Consider the following 18,869-nt stretch of genomic DNA (forward strand, 5'->3'; position numbering starts at 1 on the left):
ATGTAAGCCAACTTGTGGCGCTAATATATAAACTTAAACTGAGTTCTAACTCACCAGACCTTACAACAGACAATCCTACCTGGATGACGGGAAAGGCAGGGGGGGAACTTCACTGTTGATCCCATCACAGTACCATTCGAGAAACGATCTTAGGTGGGAAAAGGTGCTTTCTTCCAAATCCACACAGTAAGGTCTGTGCCAAGCCACAACTTGTCTGTCGTAACAAAACAGGTGTCGAGATGAAGCATCTGTCAAAACAGCAACTTGTCTAAAACACCAAGGCAATTTTTGTTGCATTTTCTCACCTGTCTCTGGGCAAAGCTGTCCAAGCCAGGCTGTGGGAAGTTCCAGCAGAAATCTGCTGACATGCCACTCCATCCAAAGCGATCACTTTCTTGGGCTTGGTGATTGGACCCGTTGAGTTTCCCTGACCACATTGTCCCATAGAATTATTGCCCCAAGCATACACCTCATTATCTACAATTAAAAGAGGAAAGCACAGTATTGGGATAAATAGGTTATATCTAAATCAACACCTTTAAACGGCAATGCTCAACAAGTTAGATGTTTCAACACAACAATGCAAGAAAGAACGTTACATTTATATAACACTAATCTCAGGACACCACTCTCTCGCAGGGCAGTAAATGACAGGTTAAAAGGATTTCCATCTATATAGTATTTCTTACGGTCATCAGGCATCTCAAAAGCACCATTTGTCCAATGAAATACTTTTGAAGTGTAGTTACTATTGTATTATAGCAGGCAATAGCCACACAGCAAACTCCCACAAACAGCAATGCGATAAAAACAAATTTTTTTTTTTGTGTGTGGCATTGATTGAGGGATAAATACTGGTCAGGACACCAGTGATGACTTTGGAAAAAGCCATCGGATCTTTCACATTCACCCAAGAAGGCAGATGTGATCGTGGTTTGGTCTCATCCAGAAGACGGCACCTCTGACAATGCCACACACCTCCAGTACCACCCGTGTCAGCTTTGAGTTTTGTGCTGAAGCCTGGAGTGGAACTTGAACCACGTGACTCAAGTGGCAACAGTGCTATCAACTGAACCACGACTGACCTATCGGATACAGAAATGTAGATACCAAGTTTTCACAAGATGTAGAACTGTTTTGGATAATTGATTTAGGGGCAAATCCTTGCCAGGGAACCAGGGCAACAACTTCCTTGTTTCTCCCAAGTGGTTGCGAGTTTGGGAGGTGTTTTCAAAGGGGCTGTGGCAGGTTGCTGTAGAACATCTTCTAAAGATATGATTCTATGAGTTGTATGGTTGTACAAAACTAGAATATTGCTGATAAAAGAGACACGTTGTCAGAGCTTTTGATCTTGCACTCATCAGGACAAATACATGAAGGCAAATTTTCAAATGGTTACATCAACCAGACTAATGTTCTCACAAGAAGGATCTGTGCAGATGCCACAGACATTAATTGACATCAACAAATGGGGAAAAGAAAGATGGAAAAAAGGATGCGGATTGGTTGGCAAGTTGAATCCGATTGGCCAAGGTGTTGCCATGGAACGCAGCAGGAAACTACAGGCTTCCCAAGTTTCCAGGTAACTCAAGAAAGACAAGGCTTGAACACGTCCTTGTGTTTGCAGAGAGTGGGTCCCTGCGTATGAAAACAAGTTGTTTGTAGCGAGCGCAAGTAAACCACATTATCAACTTGACGGATTATCTCAAATTGGTTGTTGGTGCAACTATGAACACACTCAGGGTTGTTCAGCAGGTGCTGCCCAATCTCACTAACACACTGAAATGACAGAAATGTCAAGTTCTTGAATTTATGACATTCTGACTTGAGATAAGAGTGCTTACCAGTGGCCGTGGCTGACACAAATTAAAATATTTGTGACTTTAGCTTTTTCAACTAAAACAGTGTCAGAATTTCTTTCTTTTCCACAATGCTAAGAGGAGAATCCATGTGGGCATGACCAGTTCTTTTGGTTAGACGGGGTGAAAATTGAGTCAGAAAAAGCAATTTGGACTCATACCTACTTGATAAAGTGAAAGTACTTCAGCAGCAACCACAGACTAGAAATACACACCCTCATCAAGCAGTGCATAGCTAAGGACACACATTTAACTACAACCCACAGCACAAGATCATCAATTTTCTGGTGAATTATCACAACTACGGGGAAACTGTCAACTATGACTGACCAATCAGTTCTAATCACATACATCCAGTAAGCTAGAATCACACAAGGCTAGCCTCTCCCTTTAGAAAGTCCTGGGAAGCGACACCCTTTCTGTTCAGAAACGGCTAGATGGGCCAAATGGTCTCCTTCTGCACTGCAGGGATTCTATGATAGTGCCATGGACATCATCGCCTTGTCACCTTATGAACTCTTCACTGATTCTGTATCAGCTTGTGACCGGTAGGTGGACAAATCTCAATTGTTTAAAAGTACAAAGTAAAATAGTTACTGGTTTCCAACATCCCATGGGTACCACCAAGGAGTGCTGATGCTAAATGACCAAAGTTACTGGAATGAGACACAACGGATAAATGATTTTGATCTTCACTAGAATCGGCTTCTTAAAACATCCAACTAGAGATAAAGTTTTCAGCAACAAGAATGGTGTCATCGGCGTATCATATCAAAGTTGTGTTCTGGCACAGCAGATGGCAAGTGTCAGGCTGCCCAACTCCCAAAGGGAAACTCGTGGCACAGTGGTTAACACTGCGCCAGCGACCCGGGTTCAATTCCCAGCTTGGGACACTGTCTGTGCGGAGTCTGCACGTTCTCCCCGTGTCTGCATGGGTTTCCTCCCACAGTCTGAAAGACGTGCTGGTTAGGTGCATTGGCCATGCTCAGTGTACCTGAACAGGCGCTGGAGTGTGGCAACTGGGGGAATTTTCACAGTAACTTCATTGCAGTGTTAATGTAAGCCAATTTGTGACACTAATAAATAAATTTTGAACAAGTTGCCACAGGCTCTGCAATTTGTATATTATGAGAAAGTCAAAAGTAGTAAATTTCAGACCAGTTCGGACTATTTTAAATAATGAAGAAGCACTTGAAAGACACAAGAACACCATCGCACAATTAACAGTACATCTACGAACATTTCCTAAAATATTTTTGCTTAAATAAACTAGAGCTAACCCCCTTTGATGACAACAGCCCTCAGTTTGCTAATCGCAAAAATGGTTTCAGTAATATTGCCACACAATGCATTGCTGCTCTGGGTCAAGTCTTGCACAGGCTTTCCTCCTCTCTCACTCAATGCCGAGACCACAGCTTGTTTCAACAGCCTTGCAGACAAGCACACATTTCTCAGAGGGTGGCAGCTGGTGTTTGCGGATCTGTCTCAAGCACACACCGTCTTTGTCACGATCTCATGGCCGCACTGCAAGTCTTCAGTTCCTCTTGAAATATTTTTCACTTTGATCTTTCCACTCTTGTTTCTACAGCCCTTTCAAAGTTCCCTTCCCCAGAATTAATCACCTTATCAAAGTTACTTTATGGCTGCTATGTTTATAAAAGCAAATTTACTTTGTCTCACTCATTTACGATCACCCAATTGTACAAGTCCCTTTTCAAATACACGAGTTAATTTTAAATCACTTATCTGCCGAATGCAAGTTCTTATTCAAGCTGCCCCCGGGACTCTGTTCATTGCCACTTCAATCACCAGACTTCACATTTACCTCTGTTGATGTTTTGACACTGACTTTAGTTTCGTTAACCCAGTCACACCCATACACACACAAGCCAGTTTCACAGTACATGACCATGATATTGAAAACAGAGAGTTCTCAGTCGCAACTTTCAAATAATAATCGAGGAAGATGTTTCAATTCCTTTAAGGATATTTTCATTGTACATTGAATACATCTGGGACGAAAACCCTTTCTGACCCCTTTTAATATTCACCAAAAGGCTTAGATCATTCTCAACTTTTAAGCTGCAGATTGTTGCCAAAGACTTCTCATCACCTCAAGATCCTTGCCATCAAGTTCAAGAGACTTTAACATCCTCATCAACTCTTTGCCTTGTCAGATGCCTTACCATGATCAATAAAACACACAAATACATCTTTTTTTCACCTAGGGCTCTTTCTGGTACCATACATGCTGAAAGGATATCATTCCTTGTTCCTCTATCTTCTACAAAACATTGAAGAGCTGAAACTTCAGACTTTACCTTACTCCTGACCCTATTCATCAGCACTTGAAGAGCTTAGTAATGTGACTAATCAGACCGACGATGCGATGGAATTCATATTCAATTGCTCCATGTTTTTTAAGGGAGCACAAAAAATAAATAGGATTTAATTAAGGCTTCTGGGATTTGTCCTGTGTCATGGACTTCATTAAGGATGAGAGTCAGTTTGTCTATGGCACAGATTCTTATAGTTGACTGGGTCATTAAGTATGTCCAAAGCTGAGGTAGTTATTTTTTAATCAGTAAGGGGATTGAGTGTTATGGGGATAAGGTGTGAAAGTGGAGTTGAGGATCATCATATCAGATCAGTCATGACCTCATCAAATGATGGAGCAGACTCAATCAGCCACATGGCCTATTTCTGCTCCTACGTCTACAAGATCGGTTATCAAGTGGCTCCAACTGGAAAGCCTCATGCTGTTTTTATACAATGCAAGCACCAAGCTCGCTCCCGTTACATGGGTCTTGAAAGCTGCCTTAAGCACGCATAGAAATGCAGTAACTTCAGCAATTATATTGCTTTGGAAATTCAAATTCGCTGCTTACCATGTGAAAGAGCCAAACAGTGGCTGTCACCTATTGAAAGGTCAACTATTCTTGTAGTAGCCAGCTCTTCGATAAGTTTGGGCCTCAGAGCTGTAGCTTCCGAAGAGCCGCAGCCAAGACAGGCACCGCAGCCCCAAGCGTACACCTGTGGTTAAAATGCAACAAACGTATGATGATAAAAGTCATTCAGAAAGTAAATTTGAGATATGAAATCCCCATGTTACCTGTATTTTTAAAAGATTTGTGTCTAATAACTAGAGGATATGCAGTCCTTTCATATTTATGGCAATTCTTGAGGACCAACAGTCAGTGCTACAAGAACTTATATTAATATAGAGCCTTTAATGTAACAAAATGTTCCAAGGCACTTCACAGGGCCATGATAAAACAAAATACCAGATGGAGACAGTGAGCTAGTGGTAATATCACCAGACTAGTAATTAGCGTCTGACTGGCAATTCTCAGTAGGTGAGACTTCCGACCCAGGCTCCTTGGTCCCGGGGAATGCTTGCTATCACTGGCAGCACTTCATGCAACAGGCCTTCCCAAGATGAGGCAACATTAAATTCGTCTTGCGCACACACTCGATAGTTAGAGAGGAACATGAGGAAAAACAATAAATTAATGCAATAACATGGGAGTTACATGAAGAGAGGTAATACTCTTACTGAATAATGACCAACATAAAAACTGTAAAGAAAACATAATAAAATTGCAGAATATTTATTTTAAACCATTCACTTAAGGTAAGACACAACTACTAAATAGACTACCAAAAGAGAAAATGCTGGAAAATCTCAGCACATCTGGCAGCATCTGCAAGGAGAGAAAAGAGATGACTCTTTGTCAAAGGGTCTCTTTTCTCTCCTTACAGATGCTGCCAGACCTGCTGAGATTTTCCAGCATTTTCTCTTTTGGTTTCAGATTCCAGCATCCGCAGTAATTGGCTTTTGTTTACTAAATAGACTAACCATATCATTCTTGTGCAGCTGGAGTTACATGTTAATATCCCTATTCCCACGGCGGTTCTTTATTCATCCCTATTATACCCTGTTATTTTATGTGATCATAAAGCTAGGGGGAGGATGGAAGAATTACTACTTCCTTGTCAATGTTGTTCACATTTCAAGAATACAGTTTAAAGAAAATATTTGAGATCAAGGTCATTCGAATGACTCCTCCAGCATGTGGGCAGCAAGGCAGCACAGTGGTTAGCACTGCTGCCTCACAGCGCCAGGGACCGAAGTTCGACTCCGGCTTGGGTGACTGTGTGGAGTTTGCACGTTCTTCTCGTGTCTGCGTGGGTTTCCTCCGGGTGCTCCAGTTTCCTCCTACAGTCAGGTTGATTGGCCACACTAAATTGCCCCATAGTGTCAAGGGATTAGCAGGGTAAATACATGGGTTTACAGGGATAGGGCCTGGGTGGGATTGTGGTCAGTGCAGACTCGATGGGCCGAATGGCCTCCTTCTGTACTGTAGGATTCAATGATCATTTACTTATTCTTTCAGCAAAAGAACATAACTGCCATGAAGAAGTTATTCAGATTAACTGACCTGTCCTGTTGAAGTCAAAGCGAGTGAAGATTGGCTCCCAGCACATACTTTACGAATAAACATTCCTTGCAAGGCTTCAATAACTTTGGGTTTGTAAACGCGATTTGTGTCACCATGACCAAGTTTGCCTAGTAGAGTGAATGAGACATTTGCTATTATTCAAACAATTTGCAACTTAAACTCATCATATTATGCATCATAGAGCAACACGATGGCACAGTGGTTAACACTGCTGCCTCTCAGCACCAGGGACCCGGGTTTAGATTCTGGCCTTGGGTCACTGTCTGTGCGGAGTCTGCACATTCTTGCCATGTATGTGGGTTTCTTCCAGGGGCTCCAGTTTCCTCCCAAAGTTCAATGATTTGCTAGTGAGGTGGCCTGGCCAAGTTAAATGGTCTCATAGTGCCCACGGATGTGTAGGTTAGGTGAATTAGTGGGGTAAATGCGTGCGGTTACAGGAATAGGGTGTTGGGTGGGCCTGGGTAAAATGAAGAGTCAGTGGAAAGTGGAAGACAAGGTGGCTGCAACACAGGTCAGACATGGGGATCAGAGTATTATTTCAACAAATTGGAGAGGTTATTGTAAATACAGAGGAGGATTGTGAAAAAGTTGCAGGAAGACATTTACAGACTCAAGGAACAGGCATGGAATTGGAAAATTAATTTCAATATAGATAAGGGAGGGGTAATACACTCTGGTAGAAAGAACAAGGTGGCCACTCGTTGTAAAGGGGTAGAACAACACAGGGATCTGGGGGTACAGGTACAAAAATCAATTAAAAAAGTAGCAATGCTGACTCAAAAAAAGAGTAATGATGTGGAGATGCCCACGTTGGACTGGGGTAAACGCAGCACGAGTTTTAACAACACCAGGGTAAAGTCCAACAGGTTTATTTGGTAGCAAATATTTGGTGGCAAAAAATGGTATTTGCTACCAAATAAACCTGTTGGACTTTAACCTGGTGTTGTTAAAACTCTTACTGTGTCAAAAAAGAGAAAAGCACTGAAGCCCATTTCTAGAGATATAGAATTAAAAATCAGGTAGGTTATTTTAAACTTGTATAAAACTTTGGTTAGGCTATACTTGGAGCAAAGTTCTGGGCACAATGTTAGAAATAAAAGAATAAAGAATAAAAAAATAAAAGGAGAAAGTGCAAAGGAAATGACTAGGGTGATGCCAGGATTAAGAGGTTACACAGTCAGGAAAGACTGAGAAGGGGCTCTTTTCTCTTGAAAAGAGAACACGGCAGGATGACTTAACAGAGGTTTTCAAGATTATGAAAGGGCGGATGCGAGAAGATATTTTCACTTGTGGGTAAAGACCAGAATCAGGAGTCACAAGGCAGACAGGAATAAAGCCAATCAGAAATTTAGGAAAAACATCTTTACCTAGAGGAGAGTGGAACGCACTAGCACATGGGGCAGGAGAGTCAGGAGAAGCTGGATGAGCACAGCAGGGGGAAAAGAATAGGAGGATATGTTGATGAGATTAGACAAAGGAGGTTTGCATGGAGCATAAATACTTTTTGGGCTGAGTGGCCTGTTTCTGCGCTGTAAATACTTTGTGAAGTGCATACAAAAGGATTTCAATCTCAGCATCAGTACCGGCAAACCATCAAGAGTGGACTGGGAATTTGGGAGAAGTCCTCATACATCACGGCCCTGATTTTACCAGCACAGCCACCCGGGCCTCGTAAGATTGCACCCGAGGTCAACGGGGAATGCCGTCCTGTGAGCCTCACCTGCCCCAATTTTGGGGCGGCCTTGCCGGTAAAAATCAGGGCCCACATCTCTCAACCTTCCAGGCAAATATCACAGTAAATTTCAAAATATATTTTTTAAAAATACACAGCATAATTATTCCACCAAATTTGTTATTTATATAGCAGAATATTGAACTGTAACAACATCATCATTGAGCTATCAGTTACAATTATACAATGCATCAACCACTTTATGAAGTGAAGCGATTAGTTGGTAGGCAGAAACATAGAAAATAGGTGCAGGAGTCGGCCATTCGGCCCTTCAAACCTGTACCGTCATTCAATACGATCATGGTTGATCGCTCACTTTCAGTCTCCCACTCCCGCTTTTACAGTTACAATTACAATTGATACGCATTTGCAGAATTGCACACCAAGGGTGTCATGCAACTTTACTGTAGCGAGTGATTACTTACCATTGTCACCCCCTCCAAAAGACCATGCTGTTCTTCCATCCTTAGATAATGCAATTGTATGCGAACTTCCACAAGAAACCTCTCCTACATTGCTAATATCCTTTACCAAAGTTGGGATGTTACGGCTATTGCTATCACCATGACCTATTGAACACAAAATGGAACAATTAATAAGGCTGCGTGTGTTAATTCATTCCATCAGATTCGTTATTCTAAATGAAATGGGAGCAAAATGTACCATTTCCAAATTCTAGTATAAAGCTGAAGTTAAAACAAGTGCACATTCCAAATGGGACATTGCTGACATGTTCATGTGTTCTACAAGATTTAAAATCATTTGGGATAGTGCTCAGTAAAATGAAACTAATTACACGCACAACTCTTAGTTGGTGGGAAACAGCTTCTTTCCCATCTACCTCAGTGACCGAGTTTATTCAATCCCCAAAACATACTGGCAGATATGACCCATACATACTCCATTTTGAAAGGACATTTATGCTCCAACTGGAACGGGAGAAATGTAAAATTCTCTAGAACTCAGACTCACTCAACACAAGCCTTCCAACCTACCGCCCCAAACACTTACACATAAGCAAAAAGCTGGCAAACACAAGACTGTGAAAATAAGCTAACACAAGCTGCACACTTGGCTACAAGCAAGGAACACAGTTTTCTTGGACAGGAACTATATTGTCCCCACCCCAACCCACTTTCCTCAGAACAGAGGGGATAGATTTCAAGTACAAAAGTAGAAGAGAATGCTCGCAATCACAGGAGACTTTGGCTGCCTCAAAGGGGCATAGGATAGCAGCAAAACAAGGAAGACCAAAGGCTCTACAGGTTTGAGAGCATGCAAATGCTGCAACAAGTTACTGAAGCAAATTGCAGTTTCATAAGCCACATCAAGCAAAGTGTCAAAAACAGTGTACTAAATGTTGAGTCAATGTCTTCCCTCAGTGTCACTCATTCTCACAAGATAACCATAGAAGTTTGCAAGTTACAAAGTCTCATTTTCATCTGGGGGCGGCACGGTGGCAGAGTGGTTAGCACTGCTGCCTCACAGCGCCAGGGACCCAAGTTCAATTCCGGCCTTGGGTGCCTGTCTGTGTGGAGATTGCATGTTCTCCTGTGTTTTTGTGGGCTTCCTCCGGGTGCTCTGGCCCACAGTCCAAAGATGTGCAGGTTAGGATGATTGGCCATGCTTAATTGCCCCTTGGTGTCAGGACGACTAGCAGAGCAAATACGTGGGGTTATGGGGATAGGGCCTGAGTGTTGTCATGCAGGCTCGATGGGCCAAATGGCCTCCTTCTGTAATGTATGATTCTATGAATTTCTTGATGAATGTTACCAAGACAGAGAGGAAGAATAAAACTGGATAACACCACAGAGAGCGCTAGCACAGACCTAATGGGCCAAATGACTCTCTTCTGTACCATCAAAACAACTATGACTCTACCAGAAAACGAGATTGGTTCCTTCTTAATTCATCTAGACAAAGATAGTGAAACAGAAAGTTGTTTCTTCTGGGAAAACGGTGTTCACAGATTCTCCATTCGGGGCCACGCTGTTCATGATAATTAAGTTTTGTGCGAAAGGGTCTCGGAGGAATATACATATATAAATCATTATTCAAATTTACTGATGACACCATGCTATGTGGGCTGACAACTAGGAAAAGATTGATTATCCACAGAGAACCTTGGATCAATTATATTGATAGACTGAGTTGTTACAGACAGATTTTACTATGGATTCAGGCAACAGCAATCTTAAAATGCAAGATGAAAGAGACTCCATAGGCAGGAACTGCAAACTAAAAAAGGTATTTGGAAGGATCATAAATCACAACAGGAAAATTATACCAACGCTGTGATTTTAGGGTGGACAGGGCATTTGTAATAGATTCCCAAGGAAGGTCATGGATTCAAATCCACTGACATATTTAAAAGTAAGCTGGATCAATATCTCTTGAAGATAATAGTGATATCACTGGAAGTAAGTCAAGGGAGAGCACTGTCTCAATTCTGATGAAAGGTTAACACAGTGTTGTGGTCCCCACAGAGACCAGTAACTTAAAAATATGAATTCCTGACCAACTGAAAAGGATCACAGGACAAGATTTCAAGTAATAAACAAGCTAAAAGCAAAATTGACCAACAATTTTGTAGGCAATTTACACAGAAAGGTTTCCCCATTTAATTGTTAAGGTTGACAATCTCCCTCAGCTATGCTTTGCTGTCCCTCAAGTGGACATTTCATTCTCCAACAATCCGTCCAAAGCTATTCTCAGCTTTCGAGAGTCTGCTTCCTTTTTCCGTCTCCAGCCACGTAAATGCCAGGACTGACTTTGCCACTAAGCATTCACTTGGAAATTCCCCCTCTTTAGCAAATGCTAAGCAAATCTTCCAGCCTTACTCAAAATCTCCATGAACTTGGCCTCTTCAACCTGAGCATCAATTCCCACCTGCATGCTCAGCGGTGTACAACAGAGACTGGCCGACTCCATCTCTCTGCACTTTCAGATTCTTGCAGACTGCTCCGAGAGGTTCAGGGATATCTCAAGGAAAATCCCTGTAACCCGACAACAACAATGGCTTGCTATAAACACCTCATATCTCAAGGCTCATCTCCATGGCAGCGTGAATCACACGAGTCCTATATCATGGTATAAATGCTCATTAGCTATTCCATCTTGTATTGTACAAGATTACAAAATCTAACGTTTCTAACACTCCTGAAACTTGCAGATTAACAGTCTACCCTGAGTCACGCCCTTACAACTGTCCACAGGAGTGAACATTTTACACCCTCTTGCCAGTAAATTAATCTGGGCCTAATATAGAAATGATGTGGAGATGCCGGCGTTGGACTGGGGTAAACACAGTAAGAGTTTTAACAACACCAGGTTAAAGTCCAACAGGTTTATTTGGTAGCAAATGCCATTAGCGTAATTTTGATGAGTGTCGATTAACAGAGACCACCTTGCAGTTCACAAACGGGCAGCATGGTGGCACAGTGGCTAGCACTGCTGCCTCACAGCGCCAGGGACCCGGGTTTGATTCTTGGCTTGGATCACTGTCTGTCTGTGTGGAGTCTGCACATTCTCCTCGTGTCTGCATGCCTCTAGGTGCTCCGGTTTCCTACCACAGTCTTAAGACGTGCAGCTTAGGTGGATTGGCCATGCCAAATGCCCCCTCAGTGTACCCGAACAGCTGCCGGAGTGGCAAATTGGGGATTTTCACAGTAACTTCATTGCAGTGTTAATGTAAGCCTGCTTGTGACTAATAAATAACTTTAAATACACCAATTTTTAAAATGGTATCATGGAAATGTGTAATAGGGTGCTAACAAAGAAAATGCATGCTTCTTGAGGTTATAATTAAACATACAAAAGCAAAGATCATCTAGAATTTTGGTTAGACCTTAGCTGGAGCACTGTGGACGACTCTGGTCACCACACTGCAGGAAAGGTCTAAAGGGATTAGCAACGGTATGGTGGAGGTTCATCAGTAAATTAGGAGCCAAAAGGGACTTCAAGTGTTTGGAAAAGTTAGTCCTGTTTCTCCGAGGCCAAAGAAGAACATGAGGTAGGAGCAGGAGAAGATCATATGGCCCATTGAACATGCTCCACCCTTCAATATCACGACTGATCTTGGGTTTCAGCTCCGCTTTCCCACCCACTCCCCTCGATTCCCTGAAACCAAATGGAAGTTTAAGCCAGTGAGAGGTTTTGATGAACGTGAAGAAAACCTGGGTGAGAGGGTCAATAACGAAGGGTCACAGATTCAAAATTATTGGCAAAAGATCTAGGAGAGAGAAAGAGAAATGCTTTCATTCACAGTTGTCAGGATCTGGATCACTCTACCTGATAACGGTGGTGGAAGCCGATTTTATAAATAATTTCTAAAGGAAATGGAATAGATATTGAGGACGAGGAACTTGTAGGGTTACAGACAAAAAAAAGCGCAGATATAGGACTGAGTCTGACTGCTCTTCCAAAGTGCTGGCACGGATACAATGGACAAAATGGCTGCAAGTTTCTCTGATTCCATATTAGGGCCTTCCATTATTACTGCTCAATTACTCTACATTTGCTGAAATCAGCCGATATATTTGCTCAGCCATCTATTTTAAGGTCCATATTGAACACTCAGCAGTCTTTAGTTTCTGTTCCTCAACTCGAACCAACTGGATTTGGTTTTGGAATCCTTGAGTGCATAGTCTCTCTGCAGAATTGTATTACCCATATTACAGTCCTCCAAATCTAACCTATTGTGAATCCTCAGTCCTTTCACCTCACTTGCTTTTAATTGTCAAAGTCCCAAAGCTCTGGATTTCCTTCCCTTCATCTTGCCAGCTCTTCTCTACTTTCGTCTTTGAAGACATTACAACTCTTCGACCAAACTTTTAGTCACCATTTCCTTTTGTTCATCGTCAATGTCAGCCCGATTATGCTTCCATATAGTGCCTTAAAGATCATAGAAATCATAGAAACCCTACAGTGCAGAAGGAGGCCATTCGGCCCATCGAGTCTGCACTGACCACAATCCCACCCAGGCCCTACCCCCCACATATTTTACCCGCTAATCCCTCTAACCTACGCATCCCAGGACTCTAAGGGGCAATTTTTTTAACCTGGCCAATCAACCTAACCCGCACATCTTTGGACTGTGGGAGGAAACCGGAGCACCCGGAGGAAACCCACGCAGACACGATGCAAGCTATTGTTGCCATGTAGCCTCACATGTTCTGCTGATGACTCCTCACTTGCAGATTCCAAAATTAGCGCAACTGCAGGGTGCAGTCTTCAGGCCAACATTAAATTCTTCTACAGTTTCCCCTAACTAATCAATACCGGCACACCACTTATTTTTTCTTGCCCCTTCTGAATACATTGTGGCCAGAAATATTTAGCTCTTATTCCTGCCCATCTTTTAAGCCAGGTCTCAATCATTGCTGGCATATCATAGACATATAGGTTGCCACATGGAGGTATTTGTTACACTTCACATAAAAACACATGCATTCCAACAACATGCTAACCTGCTTTGTTTCTTCTCTCCATCTAGCTCCTGCACTCTTTAATCTTTTGCTCTTTGCCCCTTGAAGTTTTCAATACATCTTTAATTCCCTCTCCTCTACTGCTAAGACCCAATACCCCTCCCGCTACTAAATTAGTTGAAACTTTCTCTTGTTTATTTGCCGTGTATCAGGTTCAGAAAGTTGCAGGGCACACCAGTTGAAACATAGAAACATAGAACATAGAAAAACTACAGCACAAACAGGCCCTTCAGCCCACAAGTTGTGCCGAACACATCCCTACCTTCTAGACCTACCTATAACCCTCCATCCTATTACGCTCCATGTACTCATCCAGGAGTCTCTTAAAAGACCCTATTGAGTTCGCCTCCACCTACACTGACGGCAGCCAATTCCACTCGCCCACCACCCTCTGTGAAAAACTTACCCCCAACATCTCCCCTGTACCTACCCCCCAGCACCCTAAACCTGTGTCCTCTCGTAGCAGACATTTCCACCCTGGGAAAAAGCCTCAGAGTCCACCCGATCTATGCCTCTCAACATCTTATACACCTCTATTAGGTTTCGTCTCTCCAAGGAGAAAAGACCGAGCTCCCTCAGCCTATCCTCATAAGGCATGCCACTCAATCCGGCAACATCCTTGTAAATCTCCTCTGCACCCTTTCAATCTTTTCCACATCCTTCCTACAGTGAGGCGACCAGAACGGAGCACAGTACTCCAAGTGGGTCTGACGAGGGTCTTGTATAGCTGCATCATTATCCCCGGACTCCTAAACTCAATCCCTTGAATTTAGGCTTGAGAGGCTTGAAGGGAGCCTCTCAAACTTTACTGGTATTAGCATGTGCTTTTAAAAACTCATGTGAAAAGTCCTGATTAAAATGGAAAGTACTCTACCTTCCTCCTTTGGGTAGGGTTTCTAGGACACAGGCACAGGCATGCATTTGCTTTGAGCTTTCTAGATTTGACTATTTCCCAACCATGCTCAAAACTCATTTCCCTTTTGAGTCCCGAAGAACCTTCCTCATTGCTTTACAAACATGTAAACCTATAGAACAAATTAACTTTGCGGTCTGAAGACTGCACCATTGTTTTAAATACATCAAGTGCAGTTTTTTGCATTAAAATATGCGATCAATGCATGGAAGTGACGAGTCATCAGTAGAGCATGCGAGGCTACATTACAACAATACCTTACATTTTTATTGCCTCGATCAGACAACATTGATGATGAACCAAAGGAGGAGTGTTGGGCTGGGTTATGAAAAGCAGAGTGAAAGAGATAGATCTTAATTGACATTTTAATGAGTGGTGGGGAGCAGAGTTGGTAGAGGGATTAAAGAAAGAAAATGAAGAGTTTAAGCCTTGAAAATTTAAGACAAGGTCGCTAAAAGTGAAGCGAAAGATTAGGATACATTGGGTTGGGTTCAATTGGGTTGAACTACAATCCACTTGGAGAGCAGTCTGGCCTTGCATTCTACTCCAGGGTCGAAAAAGTTGGCCTTTAATTTCAGGAGCAAGAGGTAATTGTCTTGAGCAGATTGGGAATATTCTGTCTGAGCATGTAAAATAAATCAGAAAAATCCATGATTGGTGAAGGGAACACAGTTGCAAAATTGATCAACTACATAGGCACAACTAGGAGGGCCACTAGATTGATTCCAGAGATGAAGAAAGAGAGAGCAGTTTAGGCCTATACTCTCTAGAGTTAAGAAAAATGAGGGGACATCTAATTGACGTATATATGATAAAAAGATATTGCCAAAATAGATGTAGAGCAGATACTTCCTCTTGTGGGGCAACCTTGAACAAGAGGTCATAGTTTTAGAATAAGGGGTAGTAGATTTAAAGCAGAGTTGAGAAACTACTTCTCTCAAAGGGTTGTGAATCTGGAATTCATTACACCAGAGTGTGGTGGATGCCAGGATATTGAGTAAATTTGAGGAGATAAACAGATTTTTAATTATTAACAGGCTGAAGGATTATGGAGAACGGGCAGAAAAGTGGAGTTGAGGCCGAGATGAGATCAGCCATGATCATATTAAATGGCGAAGCAGGCTCAAGGGGCTAAATTGCCCACTCCTGCTCTGTCTTCTTATAGGCAGTGTCTTAAAGAAAAAACATTACACAAAGCATCATTTTAGTGCTGGTTTTCAACGGGAGGTAGGAGAGAAGAACGTAGGAACAAGATTGCTTCTATCAAAGTAACGTTGGATAGACAACAAGAACAATTTTTATTCATACATTGCGAGCATTATTCACGAGCCTGGGGTTTGTTTATACTCAATGAGTCATCACTCCTTCAGAGAGGCACAACACCCAGTTGCCTCAAATGGAAGATCACTAATGCTACTGCTTGAACTGCTCCCCCCTAAATATTGCACAAGAATCCATTAGCGTCATATGACCGAGTAACATAAAGCATTCAAAGCTTCTGAGGAAGGGAATTTATCATCTGACAAGTTCAGTTTCAGTCTACACACAATCTGAGGGCTCAGTGAGAGATCAACAGTAACCTCAAACAAGCATCGGAATCCATAGGCCTAAACGCGCTCTCTCTCTTCATCTCTGGAATCAATCTAGTGGCCCTCCTAGTTGTGCCTATGTAGTTGATCAATTTTGCAACTGTGTTCCCTTCACCAATCATGGATTTTTCTGATTTATTTTACATGCTCAGACAGAATATTCCCAATCTGCTCAAGACAATGACCTCTTGCTGCTGAAATTAAGGCCAACTTTTTCGACCCTGGAATAGAATGCAAGGCCAGACTGCTCTCCAAGTGGATTGTAGTTCAACCCAATTAGAACATAGAACAGTACAGCACAGAACAGGCCCTTCGGCCCACGATGTTGTGCCGAGCTTTATCTGAAACCAAGATCAAGCTATCCCACTCCCTATCATCCTGGTGTGCTCCATGTGCCTATCCAATAACCGCTTAAATGTTTCTAAAGTGTCTGACTCCACTATCACTGCAGGCAGTCCATTCCACACCCCAACCACTCTCTGCGTAAAGAACCTACCTCTGATATCCGTCCTGTATCTCCCACCACGAACCCTATAGTTATGCCCCCTTGTAATAGCTCCATCCACCCGAGGAAATAGTCTTTGAACGTTCACTCTATCTATCCCCTTCATCATTTTATACACCTCTATTAAGTCTCCCCTCAGCCTCCTCCGCTCCAGAGAGAACAGCCCTAGCTCCCTCAACCTTTCCTCATATGACCTACCCTCCAAACCAGGCAGCATCCTGGTAAATCTCCTCTGCACTCTCTCCAGCGCTTCCACATCCTTCTTATAGTGAGGTGACCAGAACTGCACACAATATTCCAAATGTGGTCTCACCAAGGTCCTGTACAGTTGCAGCATAACCCCACGGCTCTTAAACTCCAACCCCCTGTTAATAAAAGCTAACACACTATAGGCCTTCTTCACAGCTCTATCCACTTGACTGGCAACCTTTAGAGATCTGTGGATATGGACCCCAAGATCTCTCTGTTCCTCCACAGTCTTCAGAACCCTACCTTTGACCCTGTAATCCACATTTAAATTTGTCCTACCAAAATGAATCACCTCACATTTATCAGGGTTAAACTCCATTTGCCATTTTTCAGCCCAGCTTTGCATCCTATCTATGTCTCTTTGCAGCCTACAACAGCCCTCCACCTCATCCACTACTCCACCAATCTTGGTGTCATCAGCAAATTTACTGATCCACCCTTCAGCCCCCTCCTCTAAGTCATTAATAAAAATCACAAAGAGCAGAGGACCAAGCACTGATCCCTGCGGCACACCGCTAGCAACCTGCCTCCAATCCGAAAATTTTCCATCGACCACCACCCTCTGTCTTCGGTCAGACAGCCAGTTACCTATCCAATCGGCCAACTTTCCCTCTATCCCACACCTCCTCACTTTCATCATAAGCCGACCATGGGGGACCTTATCAAACGCCTCACTAAAATCCATGTATATGACATCAACTGCCCTACCTTCATCAACACACTTAGTTACCTCCTCAAAAAATTCTATCAAATTTGTGAGGCACGACTTGCCCTTCACGAATCCGTGCTGACTATCTCGGATTAATCCGCATCTTTCTAAATGGTCGTAAATCCCATCCCTAAGGACCCTTTCCATCAATTTACCAACCACCGAAGTGAGACTAACCGGTCTATAATTACCAGGGTCATTTCTATTCCCTTTCTTAAACAGAGGAACAACATTCGCCATTCTCCAGTCCTCTGGCACCATCCCCGTGGACAGCGAGGACCCAAAGATCAACGCCAAAGGCTCTGCAATCTCATCCCTTGCCTCCCACAGAATCCTAGGATACATTTCATCAGGCCCAGGGGACTTATCGACCTTCAGTTTATTCAAAACTGCCAAGACATCCTCCCTCCGAACATCTATTTCCTCCAGCCTATTAGCCTGTAACACCTTCTCTTCCTCAAAAACATGGCCCCTCTCCTTGGTGAACACTGAAGAAAAGTATTCATTCATCACCTCGCCTATCTCTACTGACTCCATACACAAGTTCCCACTACTGTCCTTGACCGGCCCTAACCTCACCCTGGTCATTCTTTTATTCCTCACATAAGAGTAAAAAGCCAATCCAATCCAATGTATCCTAATCTTTCGCTTCACTTTTACGACCAATGGATGACATATGAGCGGCATGGTGGCACACTGGTTAACATTGCTCACAGTGCCAGGGACCCGGATTAGATTCCCAGCTTGGGTCACTGCCTGCGCGGAGTCTGCACGTTCTCCCCATGTCTGCATTGGGTTTCCTCCGGTATCCTCCCATAGTCTGAAAGACGTGCTGGTTAGGTGCATTGGCCATGCTAAATTCTCCCTCAGTGTACCCGAACAGGTGCCAGCGTGTGTTGATTAGGGGATTTTCACAGTAACTTCATCGCAGTGTTAATGTAAGCCTACTTGTGCTTAATAAATAAATATCATGGCCTGTTATGACAGAAGGAAAAAATTCCTTTGTAAAACTACTTAACGAGAAAACTGGAACTAGTAAATGGATAGAGTACTGGAGGAAATGTGTATTCAGCTGTTACTGGAGATATTTTCCAAGGCGACTGTATAATTTTGATAATTGCCACAGTAAAATAATAGACTGAAATACATAAGATTGGACAGGTGAAAAAATCCATGCAGTTACTGTGGAAATGTAAAAGTTCAGCTACTCCTTTGTTGGGATCACAGACTATTCATCAATACAACACTGCAAGAATTAGCTAATAAAATAAAATAAATAAAGCCGGAAGAAGCTGCAAGTCCGGAAGGATAAACAGGCTAAAGATGTGCATTTAAAATGAAAAACGAACCATACAATAGATTCT

At 42.7% G+C, this 18,869-nt stretch overlaps 1 protein-coding gene across 1 annotated transcript in view; it reads right to left on the bottom strand.

The window, feature by feature from the left end:
* Positions 1 to 18,869, bottom strand: part of herc1 (HECT and RLD domain containing E3 ubiquitin protein ligase family member 1) — a 265,419-nt gene that overhangs the window by 185,349 nt on the left and 61,201 nt on the right. The window contains exons 7-11 of the mRNA XM_078199818.1: positions 8,480 to 8,623; positions 6,302 to 6,429; positions 4,748 to 4,892; positions 306 to 477; positions 80 to 214 (exon numbers count right to left, since the gene is read on the bottom strand). Of these exons, the coding sequence (XP_078055944.1) occupies positions 80 to 214; positions 306 to 477; positions 4,748 to 4,892; positions 6,302 to 6,429; positions 8,480 to 8,623 (724 nt within the window). The remainder of the gene's footprint in view (positions 1 to 79; positions 215 to 305; positions 478 to 4,747; positions 4,893 to 6,301; positions 6,430 to 8,479; positions 8,624 to 18,869) is intronic.

The sequence above is a fragment of the Mustelus asterias genome, chromosome 29 (genome assembly GCF_964213995.1).
Source record: "Mustelus asterias chromosome 29, sMusAst1.hap1.1, whole genome shotgun sequence".
Classification (NCBI taxonomy): Eukaryota; Metazoa; Chordata; class Chondrichthyes; order Carcharhiniformes; family Triakidae; genus Mustelus; species Mustelus asterias.